Raw genomic sequence first — 21638 nt, 5'->3', positions numbered from 1 at the left:
AGTCTGTGATGAAAGTAAAGGATAAAGAGGAACTAGAGGAAAAGTGTTTGGTAAAATAAGTGGCTAGTGGCAGACGCTAGGGGCTGAACAATAAAAGCTTCAGGAGGGGGGCACGAATGACAGAGAAAGGGAGAGAGAGAGTGGGAGAGAGAGAAAGAGAGAGGCAGGGCAAAGACAATGTGTGTGAGGACGTCTTTTCTCACAGGAATTTAGTTTTACTACCAGTATCGTAACTTTACCTGCACAAGTCACACAAGTCCAGGCCAGGCCGGATTCCTAGGAACGGACCCCGGGTTACAAAAGATGACCAGGAAGTATATATCGTCTCTCAGTGGTGGAGCATTTGAACACAATTCTACCCAAAATGAGACTGAGCCACATGCTGCTGGGAATTTGCTGGATAAGGACAAGACAAAGGTGGAACTGGGAAAAAAGGTGACTCTACTTCGAGGCATGTCCATCATCATTGGTACCATCATTGGAGCTGGAATCTTCATCTCCCCGAAGGGAATCTTGAAGAACACAGGCAGTATAGGGATGTCCCTCATAGTTTGGATTGCCTGTGGTGTGCTGTCACTATTTGGTGAGTTAGCTGTGAATGAAGGAGATGAATGAGAAAGATCTACAAACACACACACACACACACACACACACACACACACACACACACACACACACACACACACACACACACACACACACACACACACACAAAATCTGGGTAGCCGAGATAGTTCATATTAACCTGACGCATCTCTGACTAGAAGGTTTATCACAAATGAAGATTCTAAGCCTGGTGGAGAGTACAGTAGAGAGTGTGTCTGCATTTGCATCTAGAACTGAAACTGGTTCTTTCATGCTAGCTAAATGCCCTGCCTCCATTCTACATGTAGAGGCATCAATGCCACTGATGCCTCAGAATTAACAGTAGTTTGGGCGGTTTATCTTTATTTTTTATAATAAATAGCTTCTTGAGTGAACAACGGTTTGTAAAGCACAGTTTGATTAAAGTCCAGTAAAACACACACAGAAACACAACCCTGTGTATGAAATTACCTTCATCTCTAGGACAAGTTGTTGTGTTTAGCCATCCAAAACGACAAAGTGTCGTTATCATCATCTTATTGCAGTTATACAGAGCTGTTTTGTTGTGACCAGTTCAGCGTGTTGGTACCAAGGCTTCCTCTCCAAGACTCTCAAAGTTCAGAGGGAATCTGCTCTGCATTAGAACATAGCTTCAGCAGAATTTAGCGACAAACTGTCCTGGGGCCCCTTCAGGGACACACAGGCCCAGGCTGTCAAGGCCCTTCTATAGACAGAACAGAGGGAACTAAATCCAGGCAGGATTAAGCAAATGAGTCCAGTGACACTTCAAAAGCGGAACCGTTACCTTTTCATTTGTATGGAAATGGACAATAAAGCCTGGATTTCAGGCCCTTGGGCTTCAAATCCTTTGGACTACTCCACCGTGAAACACAAACTTCAAGCAAATTGCAGGTTGTACAAGCCTATCATCCACATCTCTCCCTTGATCAATGGGCCAGACCTGATCCCCAGATATTGAATTAGCCTTAGAAAGGCAGGTTGTTGTCTTGTCGCATTGTCGCAGATTTATGTGACAGCAGATCAATCCTGCATGATTACAAACCCTATACACTCAAAAAGATAATCATGCTTAAAACTAGGACTTTAAGTTATTTATTTACATGTAAATTTTCCATGTAATTTTATCACATAAATATTAAGTTAGGGGTGAGATATATATATATGAAATCTAAAGTCTTTCAGTCAGGTTAGGGTTATGCCATCAGATACCTAATGTACAGGAACTTGACTTTAACTACTTTTAACTACATGAGGAACTTAACTTTAACTACTTCATCAGTTTATGGTTTGTGAAATAATTACATAAAATAAGATAATTGGATCCTTGATTCACTTGTGGAAATTGTATTCTGAAGTTTCTCACTCAAGGAACTTTTGGGACCAACTGGGCTTGATTAGACTGTTCAAAGCCAATGTGAATATTTCTAAAACATGAACATAAATATATAAGGTTGATTTGAGTTATGAAAACAAAAAACATATAAACATATGAACGTAATTGAAAATTATACAGTTAATACTTTATTGCTTGGTAAAGCTTTAGTCTGAGAAGCAGAAGGTTGTTCAAACACAATTTACGCCATCAGAAAACAAAGTTTCCACAAGCGAATCAATAAATGAGGTCTTACCTTATTACATGTAGATATTTCACATAATCATAAACTGGTGAAAGAGTTAATGTTAATATGAAAGGTATTTGAACAAAATACGAGCATTATGTGTAAAACGTAATGTAATCCAATTGCATAACCCTAATGACCAACCTGTTTCATAGATTTCAAAGGATATTTGTATATGTATATAATACTTAAAAATTAGGGGCAAGTATTATTTTTTTAGTGCAGGACCATGTATGATAAAGCTGCCTTCTAACCCTTGGATCATGCCCTAACTGGAGGCCTGTTGGCTCAACTTTAAACTCAAGTTGGAATCAAAACAAAATTCATCTCAAAGCACTTTACAATTTGAGGTTTAAGGTTTTAGCTGCTCTTCACAAGGTGCTGTTAGGTACTGCAAAAGCCCAGCATTTGTCATGGGCACGTAATACAAATATTTAAAGTCCACTTTTAAGAGGCAAACAGTTCCCGGCCTGTCAACTTTAAGCACAATGTGTCATCAGTGGGAAATGGTAAGGGGGCGGGGTATAATATCCAGACCTTCCTGTATGACCTGATTATTACATCAGTCCCAGTGTAATACAGAAATGTTGTTTTTTTTTAAATTACACAATTATCTGCTAACATTGCTAATGAGTCCTCTCCAAAACACAAACCTGTCTAGGTGCCAGAGTGGCAGCTAGGCCACAGCTGTCACCCTGGCTTTCACAGGAAGACAGCAAAGGTAAAATAACTGAGAAACACAGGGCTCTGCCGTGCATTCTGGAAAACAATGTGCTCAGAGAGAACATGGCAAATCCCCCTGGTGAAAACCTCTCCAGGTTTGAAAAAGGTATCCAAGCAAAAGGTCATAACATGACATGGTCATAAGTAGCTATGGGGGATTTACTGTATGGGCACAGGCAGAAATTGTGTGCTGTGCAAAGCAGGGATTAGGTGGGATTGGCCAGAGGTAGGCTCATTATAATGTGAATCTGAACAGCCTTTGTGGCCAATAAACACATACCAGGTGGCATCCCTAACTTCACATTAAATGCAGCTTTACTATTTCACAAAGACAAAATGATTTCACAAAGTAATTACTTGAACGTAACCTGAACCAATTTTGGGAAAATCTAATAAATAGAAGGAAGCCTGGCCTGCAGTGGTAGCATTACAGTCCAGGAAAAAGTGTTAATTAACTGCCCAAATCCTCTAGTGTTTGCACAATAATAAAAGGTCCAAGCACACATTATCCTTCAAAACCCCAACCATGATTCTCCATGATTCCAACCATGACTTTCACCACCCACAGTGAATGGTATGTGGGTGCTATCTGCTCTGTGGCTCCTCTTTGCTCTGAGAGACGGGACCCTCTGTAGACGTGTCCTTGTTCCTGAGCCACATGTCATGTGTCACCTCTGTCTCCACAGGAGCCCTGAGTTACGCTGAGCTGGGGACTTGTATAAAGAAGTCCGGTGGACACTACACATACTTGCTGGAGGCCTTTGGACCTCAGCTGGCATTTGTGAGGCTCTGGGTTGATCTTATTGCTGTAAGGTAATGATGGGCTTCTCACTTTTTAAATATTGTTGTAAATGAGCAGTGGATCACGTCACTGTGTGATACTCTATTAATAAACCACTGTATATATTAGTCTCTAAGCAGACAGATAGACTAGATGGTAGAAACAGGTGTTTTTAAAGGGAAAACATGATAATAGATAAAAAAAACTAAACCACAGCAACATGTGTCTGCAATTTGATCTAAAAACTAAAATGAATAGCATAGTTCTGCATAATAAAGCATCGGACTGATAAAGGCCCTGCTTAGGTGGGATGGAACACTGAGTTGGGAAATGCTATATGTGCAGCCGAAGCGAGGTACTGTAATACAAACAGTCTGGCGGTTGTCCTGAGCTGGCCCCAGGCGAGCACAGACCATGGGAAATGCACAAAGACACAGGCAGTGAATGAAAACAAAAATGAGAGACACAAAGGGAGATTTTCGTGGCTGTAGCGGCTCAGGGGCTGCTGGGGGAAATAAAGAGGGGATTCCTGAGCCATAAGATGAGCCCATGGAAGCAGTCAACCTTATTTGATTCCAGCCTATGGACAAACACCAGCGTAGACGGCTATGCTATTGTGGGAACAGTTTGTCTTCCACATAGTCACACCAGTTATGTGGAACTGACATCTGTTGGATTGTGTTCAAACTCATTGGCATTAGGAACCTGGATGTGCAGAAATATTTAGTATCAGCTTAAGGAAACAGTCTTCTGCATCTAAATTAAAAGCTGTAATTATTCCTTTAGGCCACAAGTCACAGCCTTCATCTTCATCTGATTTGTTTTCTATTTTCTATTCATTCTGTATCACTTGTGTTTGAAACACATGTCAGACAGACTTAACTGTCACAGCCAATTAGCTATTTACAATTACCATTAAGTATGAATAAAATATTGTTGTGGAAAATCTTCTATAGTTATTTGAGAGTTGCTCATTCACAAAGTTATGGATTTTCGAATAACTCAAATTCTTACATGGAGAAAAGCACTTACAATACATCTCAGCACCTTCTGACCAAAGACAAAACCTGTATTTATTTCTTGTTACAGGCCCACATGTAAAAAGCTGACTGGTCTATGATGTCCACACAGTACACAGTAAATACACAGTCAATACACAGTAAACCCCTTTACTCCATTACAGATGTTTAATTGGTCAGTATAACAGTAACATTCTGTCTCTTTGAGTGCCAAAGAGGCTCAATAAACCATGCCACATCTAATCACCCCGATTCCCCACTTCAATTTATTGTTAATTTAATTTGTGTCCTTGTTTGTTTGTGCTTGTCCACAGTCATAGAGGGAAACATGGTTTCTTTACACAGACAATTCCTCAGACCTGCTCTGTTTAAAGAGTTCATCCTGTTGTTCTTCTGCTGCTTCCATGTCTGTTGTGTTATGATGATTTTTGACCAATCTGATTATGAAGACATGATGACCATGTCACAAAATAATATAGTGACTTTTAGAAAAAAAACACGTACAGTATCTGTCTTGAACTTAAAGACATCATATAAGTCACATGTTGTTTAAGCCTCTACTCTGTAGGAAGCTTAAACAGCTGTTAATATAGTTTTCTGGTATTCTGGAAATCAGCTAGTTAATTTTGAGTTAATGAAGTGGGTTCTTTAAAATGTTTTTTTCATATGTTTTGACATATTAATTTGTCAAAAAAATTAAGAATTACTTAAAATCAATTTCATCTAGAAATTAGAAAGTACGTGCACAAAATAAAGGAATGGGTGAATGTTCACATTCACCCTTCATCAATTGCTGCTTTCATGAAGGAGGAGTCTTGATTAGAGCAAACTGGTAAACGAATAACCCTTGGAAAAAACACAATGTCTGTGGAAAAAGACAGTGTGTCCTCCTTCATACCATCTGTAAAACATCTGTAAGTCATTAACTCACAGTATAACATTCCATTAAAAAAACGTGTTTCTACTGCAACAGATAAAATATGAGTAAATCAGTAAACAGTTTATTTCAGTCGTAGCTTCTTGAATTCTGCCTTCATAGGAAGAACATTTGTTAAATGAGATTTACATGTTTAGCATGTTTAGGTTAAACAAAGAACTGTGTCACAGGTCAGGAGTCAAAAAAAGTCAGTTATGGTCACAAAACTAATGTATTAATCCAGCAATATCTTTGTGATCTCACAAACATTAACACATTTTACCCTTTAAAGCTTCAACAAATCTCAGTAACGCAAGTCCGGATGTTCAATATGAATCCTATAAATGTACTCCCACTGAAAAACCATTAAAGAAACGTCAAGTGGACATTGTTATGGTGTACCTCTTTGTGGTTCAGAAGTTATTCAGTGGCAGTCGTGCATTTCATGTCCAGGCTTCAGAGACAGCCTACGTAGTCTTATCTGAACAAATACACCTCATAATACCAGCAATATGACACAGCCACAGTCTTGTAGTGCTTGTGAACGAAGTATCGGTTTTTGTTGACACACACACACACACACACACACACACACACACACACACACACACACACACACACACACACACACACACACACACACACAGATCGGGGAATTCACATTTCCTCAGCATTATTACACACAAGAAAATATGTAAAAGCAAAGAAATTTATAAAGGGAAACAATAAAACAATATAATACAGTCATGTGCTCTCTGTTATACTACACACTAAATAGAAGGAAACATGTACAATGCAAATAATAATAAAGTATATGAGACAGTAATGAAACAGCGGAATTCACAGTACAGGAATAACTTACCGTAAGGTAACAGAAAAATGTAAAACACAGGTAATATTAAAAGACAAAATCACATTAAAACTAATAAAAGAAAACATTAATAAAACAATAGTATGCAGAGAATCCATCCATTCATTTTCTACCGCTGAATCCCGTGTGGGGTCGCGGGGGTGCTGGAGCCTATCCCAGCAGGCTGACACAGAGACAAACAACCTCGCATGCCCACACCTACAGGCAAAGGAAAGTAGCCAATCAACCTTACTGCATGTCTTTGGACCGGGAAGCAGGAAAACTCGGAGAAAACCCACGCAAACTCCACACAAAAAGGACACCCCTGGAATTGAACCCAAACCCTCCTTGCTATGAGGCAACAGCACAACCTACTGCACCACTATGCCACTCTATGGAAAAAGACATTTTTCTATTTTATTATCTAAATCACAATTAGAATATATAGAATTTCAAAGTTGCAGCATTTATTCAACATGATATATGGGTTTACCATTGTGTCAGTGCCTTAAAGTAATACAGTGAGTTTGAGTTTGAGTTTCTTTCTTAATGCATCACAGCTTTATTCAATGCACATGTCATTGTTTTCATATTGTGTGCCCTGAAGGCCGGCAGCAATGGCAGTCATTTCACTGGCCTTCGGGCAGTACATCCTGGAGCCTCTGTTCATGCCATGTGAAATCCCCCCTCTGGCTGTGAAACTGGCCACCACCATCGGCATAAGTACGTATGAATGCATTAAACAATATATCAAGCCTTTATAACAACTGGCCAAGAATCATAGCACATGTTGCAGATAAGTGCATGCATATGGTTTAGTAATGTAGTAGTTGCATTAGCTGATCTTGTCAGGAACACACGGAGGAGGACCCAAATGCACAGCGCGGACGAGGGTGATAGTTAACAAACAGCGTTTATTAACCAACGTAGTCAGGCGATCCAGGTCATACACGAATAGTCACAGTTCTCAGGCACGAAAGGGAGCAGGCGAGATCAGGTCCGGGAAACATGCAGGAGTTCGGTACACAGATAAACACGGCAGAGGTACAGACGAGGGCTAGACAAAACTCGATAGTCAGACAGTCAGGAGAATTTCCACAAGGTCCAAGGCGGAGGTACAGACAGGGTGTTGACAGGAATCGGCGGTCAGGTACGGACAGGATCGTGCAACAAGTTTAGCTGAGACAGGTGTCGTGCCAAAAAGTGACTGTCTGCCAGAAATTGATTTCCGCACGCGGGAGCGCGCACCGCCTCGTTAAGGCGTTTTGCTCGGTTTGTGTAGGACTACAGCTGCTTATTTCGGCTTCAAACGGCCATAACTTGTAAATATTATCCGCTACACGTTTTCTAGTGGACGCAGTGACGCCACGTCTTTTAGATTTTGTGTAAACGACGGAAATAATCGTCGTAATTCCCTTTTCAGCGATCGTAGATCGTGACTGTTTAATTCTATGATATGACGCGAGGACTCAGATCTACGACCCAATATTGCTGCAACATGTTTGTTCTTCACATTTTGTGTCTGATTAAAACTGCACGAGTGACCACCGAGTTGTTTCACCACTTTTAACTTCCTGTATGGGACCAGTTAAACCAGTAAGATGCTTTCATGTTGCCAAAACGTGATTATTAGAGCCAAAGCTTTTGGTCAGAAGCTTAATTGTGTCTTATTTTAAATACTCTGAGCTCTGCTTTGTTATATTTACAGATGTAATACACCAAGACCAGTAGAACCAGTAGCATGCTGGTTTTATGTTGCCACAGAGGGATTAAAGCCAATACCTGTTTACTGAAAGCTTCTTTCTCCCTTATTTTAAGTTCATGGAGCTCTGCTGGATTATAATAATAGATTTATGAGCATCCAGTACATCTTATCTCTTTTTACACCTGTCTAAGACCACTTAAACCAGTAAGATGCTGTGTTCACGTTGCCGAAAAGTGATTACAGCCATTATCGTTTGATAAGAAGCTTATTTCTGCCTCATTTTTATCTTTATCAAACTGTTGTTGGTTTTATTTACAGGTTTAATGAGCATCCAGTTCACTTGACCACTGTCTGTACCTCTCTGAGACCAGTACAACCAGTAAAATGCTGTTTCCACATTGCCAAAAAGTGATTTATGCCAATATTTTTTAATAAAAAGCCTACTTCTTCCTCATTTTAACTTCATGAATCGCTTCTTGGTTATATATTAACAGATTTAATAAACATCCAGTTCACTTCACTACTCTCTATACCTGTCTGAGACCAGTACAACCAGTAAGAAGCTGTTTCCACGTTGCCAAAATGTGATTCATGCCAATATCTTTTGACATAAGCTTATTTCTGTGTCATTTTAAGTTCAAAGAGCTCTTTTTGATGAACAGATTTAAGTTCACTTGACCACAGTCTGCACCTGTGAGGTATAATCACTTTTTGGCAACATGATAACAAGCCTTTTCTTGGTTCTACTGATTTCAGACTGGTGCAAGAAGTGATCAGATGGATTGGATGTTAACTAAATCTTCAGTTTGATCCAGAACACATCTAAAGGTAAAATGAGGCAGAAATAAGTGTCTCATCCAAACAGAGAGGCTTGAATCACTTTTTGGCAATGTGAAGACAGCATCTTACTGGTTCTACTGGCCTCAGACAGGTACAGATAGAGGTTAAGTTAACTTAAATCTGTTTAATATTAATAAGGAGAGCTCAACTGGCTTAAAATGAGGCAGAAATAGGCTTCTTGTCAAAAGATATTGGAATGAATCAATTTTTGGCAATGTAAAACGAGCATCTTACTGGTTGTACTGGTCTCAGACAGGTACAGACAGCAGTCAAGTTAATTTGAAAGTGTGAATATGAACAAGGAGAGCTCCACTGACTTAAAATGAGGCAGAAATAAGCTTCTTGTTAAAAGATATTGGCATGAATCACTTTTTGGCAACGTGGAAACAGCTTTTTAGTGGTTGTACTGGTCCCAGACAGTTACAGACAGCGGTCAAGTAAGCTGGATGCTCATTAAACCTGTAAATAAAACCAACAACAGTTTGATAAAGATAAAAATGAGGCAGAAATAAGCTTCTTATCAAACGATATTGGCTGTAATCACTTTTTGGCAACGTGAACACAGCATCTTACTGGTTTAAGTGGTCTCAGAAAGGTGTAGAAAGTGATTAGATGCACTGGATGCTCATTAAATCTATTATTATAATCCAGCAGAGCTCCATGAACTTAAAATAAGGGAGAAAGAAGCTTTCAGTAAACAGATATTGGCTTTAATCACTTTGTGGCAACATAAAACCAGCATGCTACTGGTTCTACTGGTCTTGGTGTATTACATCTGTAAATATAACAAAGCAGAGCTCAGAGTATTTAAAATAAGACACAATTAAGCTTCTGACCAAAAGCTTTGGCTCTAATAATCACGTTTTGGCAACATGAAAGCATCTTACTGGTTTAACTGGTCCCATAAAGGAAGTTAAAAGTGGTGAAACAACTCGGTGGTCACTCGTGCAGTTTTAATCAGACACAAAATGTGAAGAATAAACATGTTGCAGCAATATTGGGTCGTAGATCTGAGTCCTCGCGTCATGTCATAGAATTAAACAGTCACGATCTACGATCGCTGTAAAGAGAATTACGACGATTATTTCCGTCGTTTACACAAAATCTAAAAGACGTGGCGTCACTGCGTCCACTAGAAAACGTGTAGCGGATCATATTTACAAGTTATGGCCGTTTGAAGCCGAAATAAGCAGCTGTAGTCCTACACAAACCGAGCAAAACGCCTTAACGAGGCGGTGCGCGCTCCCGCGTGCGGAAATCAATTTCTGGCAGACAGTCACTTTTTGGCACGACACCGGCAACGCTGGCATGTGGTACTAGGACTCAGCAATCTGGCGAGGTACTGAGGTGCGAGGTGGCGCTTAAATATACGGTGAACTGATTACTAATGAATTGCAGGTGTGGATAATAACCGGTGGAAACGGGGACAGCTGTGACATACGGTAAACAGGAAGTGAAGCTAGAACAGAAACAGAAACCGGGGGTACTACCAAAATAAAACAGGAAATGGAAACTGGAACCAAAACATGATGACATGGCTGACAAACTAAATCCTTACAAAATAAAAGCAGAACTGGAACCGGATCGTGACAGATCTCATGCCCCACAATGTACCAAACCATCATTCTGCAGTTGTAAACAGAACTACAACTGTGCTGCATTTAGACACAGAACATAAATTAAGCATCGTTTGTTGGTTAGATCTTGCTGGTTGTCAGAACTGACAATTTAATTCTGAAATCTTCTAAAAACAATTTACAAGCCCTTCAAACAGTATGAAGAACGCCTGGCACGCAGGCACGCAGGCAGGCAGGTGGGAAGGTAGGCAGGCAGGAAGGCAGGAAGGAAGAACCCAAACACACAATCCACAAGACATATAGTGTACAAGTAATGAATCATTTAATGGAACCCAGGACAAACAATAAACTTGCAGGAACACAGATAAATCAAGACTAAACTTAACAGGTAGTGTAACAGAACAAGGACAGAACATAGAGGGGCCAAAGTGACCTCCACCTGCTTAGGAGAATGAGGCTCTTCTGGGTGTTTAGGCTAATGCTAAGGACTTTTTATGACTTTGCAGTAGCTTCTGTTATCCACCACACTGCTGGATCATGGACAATACTGTCCCTTTCATTCACTGCATCAGACAGTGGAGGCTCTGAGCATCCTTAATACACACTGCTGTTAGAAAACTCAACAGTTCGACACAGATACAGTATAGACAATTTATCTACAGTTTTGTAAAAATGTGGATTTGATGTTTTTATTATTGCACAAAGATGAAAAAGCACATTTTCTAATCCTTGTCTTTCCAGCTTCTGTCACATACCTTAATGGCATGAGCGTGTCTTGGACCGCCAGGGTTCAAATCTTTCTCACCTTCAGCAAGCTTCTGGTCATTGGCATCATCATAGTGCTTGGGATGTATCAGCTTTTTAAAGGTAAGACATCCTCACCCTCAACTAAAAGCTTTCACTGATGCTCCAAGCTGCTCCACCAGTCAAAGTGTTTGGGGACATTTCCAGACTTCACACTGTGGCACAACAACTTGTTCTTGAAGCCTTGCAGAACGTGATACACATCTGCTCACAGCAAGCAACAGAATCAGTTGGAAGGCTGGAAGCGGTAGGGTTTAAATCGCTCTAGTTTACAAATGTGTGGCTGGTTTGTATGTACATGTAAACAGAACGTCTGGGCCACTCTAGAGATGAAGGTCATTTTCATACAGGACTATGTGTGTTTGCAGGAGAGACCAAAAACTTTGAGGATGCTTTTGATCTGAGCAGCATAGAGCTGTCTGCTATGCCTCTGGCCTTCTACTCTGGGATGTATGCTTATGCTGGCTGGTAGGCAAGACCCCCCGCACACACATTTACAGTGGACACAGGGAGAAACCAAAACTCATTTAGCTTCAATTCACCATTTCCAACCATTTCAATCAGAGCTGGTTCCTTTCTCAGGTTCTATCTGAACTTTGTGACAGAGGAGGTGGAGAATCCTGAGAGGTGAGTCTGCTCCATCAGGGGTGTGCTACATTCATGAATAACCATCAATTATACCTGCTTGAACATACATGCTGAACAGTCATAAACCAGATATCATAAATATTTATTCATTTATGATAAAGACCATATACCTGTTCACATTGCTAAAGATACAAACTTTGTCTGAAGCAGATCAAATAATTACAAACGTCATACCTGTGTGTGTGTCTGTCTATATATAGCCATATATATATATACAGTTACACTGGATGAGGAAAATGAGAAATACAATGTGTACAATGTGCAAGTATGGCCACAGAGACTGTCTAGTGGAATTCGGATAATGTTCAGGTTGACTAGTATTACTAGATTAACATCTTTTTTTCACATTAGTGGCCGCCCTTCGTCAAATCTGTCATGTGGCATATGAATGGGAGGAAGCTGCAGAGCAGAAGATACAATAAAATAATGATCAAGGTGTCTATTGATGTGGTTGTCCTCCCTCTTGCCCCCAGGACTGTGCCATTAGCGATCTGTATCTCCATGGCAATCGTAAGCTCTTGCTATGTGCTAACCAATGTGGCGTACTACACTGTGATGTCAGCAGAGGAGCTCCTGTCCTCACAGGCTGTAGCTGTGGTAAGCACCGCTTCAAAACTTATATGAATTCAGGTCCAAGGTTATGAGTAAACTCTGGTGTGTCTGTTCTATATATCTTTAAATATAACAACTGTGGTAAAGAGAGACAACATCAAAAGAGCAAAAGTTATAGTTTTCTACTTTCTCTGTGAACTGTTGAACATGTGGAACCAGTAAAGAATATCTGACGTTTCCGGTGCCCTCTCAAGTAAAGGTTTTATTAATCATGAACCATTTGCGTATTATTATTTTCTGCAAGTACTTTACTTCATACTTACTATGGATTTGTAGTAGATATTACGCCTACAAAATATGACCAAGGTAGTAACTGATCCCTGTCTACGCGCAGAAGCCCTTAATTATGTTACGCAGATATACATTATTGAAATGTTCCGGATGAAAAGTGGAGTTGGTGGAGACTGTGCAAAGATTCTGGTGTTACACAGTCAAGGTCACCAACATCTTTGGATGCTTTAAGGGAGCCTAGAACTTCATGCTGTAGTGTTTTACGTGGTAGTCACACATTACATAGGTTTAATAACCTACCAATGGAAGTAATGTTGATCTGAATATTGCATTATGATTGGATTGTTAGGTGCTGTGTGGAGCGTTTGCTGATGGCTGCAGTTGCTTTGTGCTGTGACGTCACTGAAGTGTTGCCTTCCTGCACTTAACATGTCACTCTGAGCCTCAGACATCTGCTAATGTGATTGTTCCCTCCCAGCTCTGTTGGTGCTAATCACATCACAGCATTGGTTGCTTATTAGACCGAGGTCTGCCATTAGTGCTACTGTAAGACTCATTCACTAAGAGACGTCTGATCTTTTCTAATGCACTTAGTTTTATTGCCCTGTGCTCAGTGAGTGATAGCAGCACCTTAAGATTGGCGTGAGGAGCATTTTGCTGTTCTTTAGCTGTGATGGGATAAATCCATTACTGTCTAATCTTCCTTCCTCACAGGTTAACTTTACATCTCAAACCTAATTACATAGTTTAACTTAAGTGTAAAACTTGTCTGGAGGAGACTGAAGGCACAGACTCACAGTCTGAGTGAATGCTGCACTCTCACGTTGCTCAATTATTAGACACACAGGCTTTGGTTCCACTGAATAGTTTTCTTAAGCAGCAGTATATCTGAGCCTTTGTTCGGGCAACAGTTAAAATAGGCCTGGACCTGGGCTTGTGGCCTGTGTTTGTAAATTCTGCCTGTGCTACTTTCAGGGTCAAAGGTAGCGAGACCTGCCAGACAGTAATAACCACACAGTCCAATGTGGTGCTTGTTTTTGTAGTAATGCTGTTTCAGTGGTGGTGTAAGGAGCATGCTGTAGGTTTGTGTCAGGAGTCGTACTATGGGATATATTGCATTTTTGCTAAGTAATCTTATTATGTGACAACATTAATAATGCAAATTGAACTCTGATGGTCGTTTAGCTTAGATCAAGTCAAAAATTGGAAGTAAGACTGTGCTCAGATAGAAGAGGTGTCATAAGTCCATGGCGAGTGGGGTTCTTGCTGGCTGGCTTTATTCCCAGGGCTGCTTAGTGTTCGCTCTTGCTCACTCTGCTTTCTCTGTGTCTCCTCCTGTTTTTACCTGTCACAGACTTTTGCAGAGAAGTTGATGGGGAACTTTTCAAAAGCACTTCCAATATTTGTGGCCTTGTCCTGCTTTGGCTCCATGAACGGAGGCCAGTTTGCCTTGTCAAGGTACAGATGCTTCCTCTTGGCTGACAGTTAAAAATACGTTACCTAACAGCTTAATGTTTACCTTTGGTGTTTCTGTGCCCATATGTTCACCAGAATGTTCTATGTGGCGTCACGTGAAGGACAGCTCCCTGAGGTTCTGTCCATGATCCATGTGCGCAGACACACTCCATTGGCCGCTGTTCTTATATTGGTCAGCATCAAGCAATAATTCACACATCAAAATCAAACTTTACCTCATACTGACTGTATTGCATGTTATCATTTATTTGCACAGTAGATGGTAGTTGTCGGCATTAGCATTGCTTCTGTGTGTGTGTTTCAGTACCCTATGACCTTGCTGCAACTGTTTGTGGGGGACCTCTACAGTCTGCTGAACTTCATGAGCTTCCTGCGGTGGCTGTTTATTGGTATAGTGGTGCTGGGTCTAATTTATCTCCGATACACAAAACCTGATCTTCCCCGTCCCTTCAAGGTCAGTGTCTGCACACCAGGGTTAAACTACCTGAATCATAATAAAACTATTAACACAGCAAAGTAACTACAGTATGTGTACTCAACAGTAACACTACGTGTATACAGCAGTAAAACTACTTGTATACTGTACAACAGAGACATGTATACATTGCCTTACGAAATTGTAAAACACATGAGAAATAATAAGAGATATAATCCTGACTGTCACAGGTTCCACTCTTCATCCCAGTGGTTTTCTGCTTCACCTGTTTCTTCATGGTCTTCCTGTCTTTGTACTCGGACCCAGTCAACACAGGCATAGGATTTGCCATCTCCCTCACTGGGTTCCCAGCATACTACATCTTCATATACTACAATAACAGGCCGAAGTGGCTGCAGAGAGCTTTAGGTATGTCATAACTAAGTAACTGTTACAGTGGATCTTTATCTATACATATGAAATATTAATTATGTTTGAAAAATGGAAACTACAAAAATGTGCTTGTTCCCAAAATGTACACAGTAAGAAAAGGCCAATCTATTTCTTTCTAGGTATATCTTCTCTAAACCAATGATCAAATCAGCGACAAGTCAAATGTTAATAAAAAGTTATACTTTAGGGTGAACGTGAAGAATTTCTGTTTGCCCTGTGAAACTGGTCTGAAGATCTCAAAAGCATGAAAGGCTAATGTTCATGTACAGTAGCAGCAATGCCATTTGAATGTTCAGGTCTACTGAAACATTCTACAAAGCTATTCTGCAAAGCTAAAAGAAATAAATGTGGAAGTGTCAAATCACACCTTCTTCAACATTGTATCATTATAGCTTCTTCTATAAATAAGGCTTTTAGATCACATAATTGGGTCAGAACATGACTGATCTGTTTCTCTCCGTTCCCAGATTCCTTCAACAGAACCCTGCAGATCATCTTGGAGGTCGTCCCTGCTGAGCAATAAACAGACACAAACTGTGTCCTCTCCCTCACATCACAAACATTTACTGAGCGGAATTGTAACTCAAACATAAAAGTCTCAGTATTGTTTCCAAAAGACTCCATTAAAATGGAAGTAAAAGTGCTATGTCATTGTTTTTTGCTCCTTGTTACACAAGTTTTATTTTGCAACTGAATGTCTTTGAGTGTGTCACCTGAAAACGCCTACAGCAACGTGAGCATAAACTCCAGAGTGAGCCTTGGCACCAACCCTGTGTTCTCAGACTGTAACGCAGATGTCACAGCTTTAGCAGGAGGCAAAACAAACACAATGAGTAACAGTGGATTGTGTTAGATAATTAAATGATAGTTTTTAATTATTTAACATCTGTAAAAAGGTACAGAGTAGGAAATATATGGGCAACTTTAACTGTTCACAGACATATCAGTCTAATGACACATGGGATTTGAACCAAGGACTGCTCAACTACTGATCAATATCCACTCAGGTAGGGCTTGAGCACAGTTCCTGAAGTTAGAAATGTTTAAGTTTACTCCAATGATGATGGTTCACTGCTCCACCTGCTAGATTATTTTCTGTGAGTTGGGAGTACTAAGTCCTCTAAAAGAGGAGTATCAACGTACAGTACAGGGGCCACGGGCCAAATCCAGGGTTTAATCAAACTTGCGAGATGATTTTGTAAAGTATATAATGAACTTCATTAAAAAAAAACAACTGCTGTTCTAATTACATCTACTGGGTGGCGCGGTAGCAATTGTGTGATTCAAGCAAACTGTTTATACCAGAGCAAGTGGTCAAGCAAGTGCAGCCAGTCTGGATGAGCTACTTTGTTTTCCCACAATAATTATTATAGCTTCTGCTTTTAACATTATGTGCCTTGGCACCCTCTTTGCCTCAATGTCTTAAAGAAAGGTCATGAAATCGCAGTGGCCTTAAAACTAGTGAGGGTGGATTTGTAAAAACATGCATGATGAAGGCAGCAGAAATTGTGTGCCCTGAAACGCACCAGGCTTTTGCAAATATAAGCCTGTCAAGGAACACAGTTTCAGACAGGATTCCCGATCTTTCGGTGGATTTGGACAGCCAGTTGAAGCAAAAAGGAAAGTAATTTATTGTGTTTCCGGTTGCAGTTGATGAAAGCATTACAGATGTAGCACAACTGGTCAATTTCATCAGTGGAGCTGATGACATATTGACCGTCAAAGAAGATGGTCAATATGTCAGCTGGAGTTGGTGCCGATGCCAGATAGCAGACGACAGCAGCTGATATTTTCACCGCACTTGTCGGCTTGTGGACATGGTCGGAGTGGACTGGTCCCGCGCTGATAGCATGGCTACGGATGGTGCGGCCTCAATGATTGGGCAAAAAGCAGGCACAACAAAGTTGTCACGCGGTATTATGACAGTATACGTTCTTTCACGTTGTCATTGTGGCAACTTGCCGGTGGTGATGGAGCTCACTTCCCCTGTACAGAATGCTACTGCACGCCTGTTGACTAGAACACAGAACAGAGACCATATTACACCAATTCTAGCTTTTCTTCACTGGCTGCCTGTTCATTGTAGTATATAATAAATATATATATATATAATAAAATATATAATAAAATTCTTTCATTTGTTTTTAAGTCTCTATATGGTTTGCCCCCACCCAACCTCTCTAAATTACTACAGTTGCACTCCCCTTCCCGCTTGCTTAGATCAACTGCGCAGCTGCCCTTGGTTGTGCCAAGGTCATGGCGGAAACTCATGGGGAGATAGGGCATTTGCCGTTGCTGGCCCAAACTTGTGGAATACACTGTCTGTGCTGGTTAGACAGGACAGTTCATTGAGTTAGTTTAAAAGCAAGCCAAAAAAACAACTTCTCATGATGATTTTTTTTGATTTTACTGATTTTAACTTTAGTATGTCATTCTGTTGTTCTGATTTGTTTCTATTTGTTGTGTTTTGTTTTGATGATCTGCTGTTAGTGGCTGGAAAAACAAGACAGTTGTCCCTTCCAAGAGTCTCTGTGACAATACATAGAGTGCTGCTCTGTTTACACGTACACACACATATATGTTCGCCGTTAGCAGTAGAATCCGTAACTGCATCCAGCAGAAACTGGCAGCCATGAAGCCAATATTGCCTAAAAAATAAGTATTATTCTTGAATTAGTTGCTGCCAGCCACTCATAGCTAATGCACAAGTTACAATTAGCAACATAAGCTAACACTACTTCCAACAGTCCAAAACACATACATCAGTTTGTAACACACAAACGTCACAGCACAAGCTCAGACAAAAAACTTCATACAAGAGAATCTTGATTCCAAAATCCTTGATTATTCCGGTTAGTCACATTGAACTGCTATTATTTTTTTTTAGATAGTGTGCTGGCAGAGATGACACCCAGGCTTTTAACATGAGGGGAGGGAGAGATGGAGTATTTATCAATAAGAATATTAAAGCTGTTAGATTTGGTTAAGCTCAATTTGTTGCCAATAAGTAACATTTCTGTGAAGTCTGTCTAAGAGGAAGGAATGTGAGCTGGTATCAAAGCAGGATGAGTATGGACAGATGACCAGAATCAGATGCAAGAAGATAATAGGTAATTTTAAGCAGAGCTGATTCTGCGGAATAAAGAAGATGGAACCCAGAATGGAATTATTAATAGAGGTCATTGTGTGTCAGATGGTAATGGAGCTAAGAAACAATTGTTTTTTTCTAAAATCTTAGAGAGAAATGGAAGATTGGAGATGGGCCGCAGGTTATTGAGTTTGTTTAAATAAGAGCCACTCCTTTTAAGTTTGGGGCAAACAGCAGCTGTTATCAAGGGGAGAAGGAACAATTCCAATCATTAGGGAACTGTGAACTATGAAAGTTATAAGGGGGTAAGGGAGGAAACAGTTGCTTTAACACAAGCAGTAGGAAGGGGATCTAACTGACAGGTTGATCTCCCTGTCTGGAGAGGATGCTCTGGAGGAAAACTTGCAGTGGAAGTGCTTGCTGGATGGAAGTAGGGTAAATAGACCATGTCCTGGGTAGGTGGTAAACTTGGTTATGTTGGAGACTTGTTTCTGCAGGAGAGGTATACATGAAGACAGATTACCGGGTGGTGATCTTTGTTTCATCACTATTTGGAAGACTTCGAGCAGAAGCAGTGCTCTACCAGATGGAGGCTGCGGCTGTCCTCGCCATGACACCCCTCAAAAAGGTACTGCAAACGGAATTGTTGGTAGAATGTTCAGTATGTTTTATGTAGGTCATAACCTTCTCTAATGTAACAATATACAAGAATAAAGAAAAAATAAGCCTGCCTGTGCTAAAACAACAAACGCTTTAAAAAACTTTAATCAATAACTTCTCAGTATTGTACGTATACTCATGAAGAAGCATCTTGTTAGAACAGCAAACACCTGAGCGCTTTGTCTTTGAACACAGTAGCTGCTCTCTATATCTATCTTATTCTACTGGAAGTTCAGTTTTGGTTTGATTTTGTTGTGGGGGCTGGTGTGTCAGGTTTTGCTGTGAGATGTGACCCCTGAGTCATGGTTGGTGCAGGTCCCAGAACCAGACACTCTTTCATGTGACTGGATGAAGCAGCAGAATGTGAAAAGAGGGGGAAATGGCACTTGCAACATGCTCCGTGTGCGTAAACCAAAGAGTCATATTTTTTTTCTTCCCCCGACGCCGGTCGAGCTGGCTGCTGGTTACAACAGCTCCTGTCCTTCTTCTTCTATTTATTACTTTCTTCGCTTATCTAAGCTTATTGCTCTCTTGTTTCGTTAAATAGATTGTTGTGTACATAACCTGTACATAACCTGTACACAACTTCTATCACAACTTCTTCTGTACTAACTATCTATTTTTTAGGCAAGAGGTAGGGAGGGGGCCTGGCTGTGTTTGTGAACATGAGGTGGTGTAAACCAGGAAACTGCATCGTTAAAAAAAAGCTGTGTAACAGAGACATTGAGCTGTTAGCGGTGGGCATGGGCCCATTCTACTTGCCATGGGAGTTTACACGTTATAGTAATTACTGTGTACGAAGCACCCTTCGCTAATGCTGACAAAGTCTCTGAGACCCTTACCGTATTTTTCGCCATACAAGACGCACTGACATATAAGATGCACCCAATTTTAAAGGAGGAAAATCTAGAAAAAAAAGATTCTGAACCAAATACTGTAGTAAAATATTTTATATCAACTGTATAAAAGTTAACAGCAGTTTAAGAACAATTGTATGCCAAACATGTAACATGAACATTAGTAATACCGTAATAGCCAGTAACATTGCCCTCACATTAGCAAGAATAGCCAATAACACTGCCCCCACATTAGCAAGAATAGCGAGTAACATAGCATCGCCGCTCCTCACCTGCTGCTGACGATCCGCGCAATGGGAGGATCGACAAGCAGAGGGCGTGATGACATCAGCGCGCACCGCCGGGTGTACGATGGCCGACGGCTCCGGAGCTAGACCGAAGCCGCCGCCTTTCCTATGGCAGTGACCGCGCTCCGCTCCGCGGATCTCTGCATTCTGCATTCTCTGCACCAACTTTTGCCCTTCAGTTTTGGGGGAAAAAAGTGCGTCTTATACGGCGGAAAATACAGTAATTACACAGTTACACTGTGTATGCTAATGGGAATCAGATATTGACTATTGCAAGGTAGGCAATAAGGTATTGCACTCTAAGTTTGCATATAATGCTGAATGCTGTAATATTGAGTTTATTCCTCAGGAAAGCCTAAACATTTTAAAGAATAGCTGAAAGTGGTGTGAAGTGGTGTGAAGTGAAAGTATAGCTCAACAGATTCATCTGAGAAACGAACAAAGCTGAACAAGTTTAAGCACACTGCTTTTGACCGATTACTGTATACATATTTATTACAGGTGTTGGGGGACCTCATCTGTATAATCTGTTATTAACAGAATTATTATTAAGGTCCCACATGCTCAGAGAAAGTAGGTACTGTGGCCTGCATGTAATCATGTAATGTCTTCATCCTGATAGTAGTGAGTGAGAACAAAGAGATTTTAAATCTGAGCGCCAAAACCAGGTGCCAGGCTGGGGAACCATACCTGGCTGTGCCGCTGAGACGTCCGAACTCCCAGCTGATACAAGCGAGAAACGGAGGAGAAACTTGGAAGTCAGCCATCCTGATTGGACCAAACAATAGGATGGGTGTGACCAAAAACACGGTTATAAAAGCTGCCGTGACCAAAGACTCGCTCCTTGTTCTCTCCGACCCTTGTCCTCTCTACCTCGAGTCCACTGCAGACCTTTCGTCTTTCCGTCCACCTGGAGCTTCCCTCTGCACCGGCACGCCTGGAGCCTCCACAGCAGCCAGCAGTTGAACCAACATGGACATCGTCACAGAGAATGGGCCTGATCACCCATCTACTCCAAGCCACCCGGCAGGAAACCGCCATCTTAATCATCTCGCCCGGTGCTGCCTCAGCTGATCACGACGTGATCACCGCGACGCACACCTGGACCGCACCGCACCACAACAGCGAAAGCGCGCAACGCCGGATCTTCTCGCCAGGATTGAGCATGAAGGCAGAGGCATTCTTTTAAGTCTGAGCAGAGTAGAACTCTTAGGGGATCAGTAATTGTTTTATTGTTGTGTTGTTTTCTTTTCCTGTTGCTGAACACAGGATCTGATCTCTGTGTATTTCCACGATCACGTGACTGTAACGCTGTTATAGATCTGCGTGAATCTAAGAGGTGCACATTGAAGTGCTGTAATCTGTGATTGTGCTATCCTAAATTTGCTTTATTGTGGTACTGTGCGGTGCTCTGTTTCTGCTGTGACCCAGCCAGGCGCACGATTAAACCACTGCGCGCTTCCACGATCAC

The 21638-nt window shown here is 41.0% G+C and overlaps 1 protein-coding gene across 1 annotated transcript; it reads left to right on the top strand.

The window, feature by feature from the left end:
- Positions 1 to 6: 6 nt before the first annotated feature.
- slc7a11 (solute carrier family 7 member 11) lies at positions 7 to 17368 on the top strand. The gene is made up of 12 exons (XM_029165446.3): positions 7 to 583; positions 3635 to 3761; positions 7122 to 7237; positions 11378 to 11503; positions 11809 to 11908; positions 12023 to 12067; positions 12562 to 12685; positions 14286 to 14389; positions 14483 to 14579; positions 14712 to 14861; positions 15074 to 15251; positions 15743 to 17368. Exons 1-12 carry the CDS (start codon positions 304 to 306, stop codon positions 15796 to 15798), a joined length of 1503 nt encoding a protein of 500 aa, XP_029021279.1. The 5' UTR covers positions 7 to 303; the 3' UTR covers positions 15799 to 17368.
- Positions 17369 to 21638: the final 4270 nt, after the last annotated feature.

The sequence above is a fragment of the Betta splendens genome, chromosome 10, assembly GCF_900634795.4.
Source record: "Betta splendens chromosome 10, fBetSpl5.4, whole genome shotgun sequence".
NCBI lineage: Eukaryota > Metazoa > Chordata > Actinopteri > Anabantiformes > Osphronemidae > Betta > Betta splendens.
The sequence above is the reverse complement of the archived record's forward strand: the minus strand, read 5'-3'. Positions and strand labels throughout refer to the sequence as shown.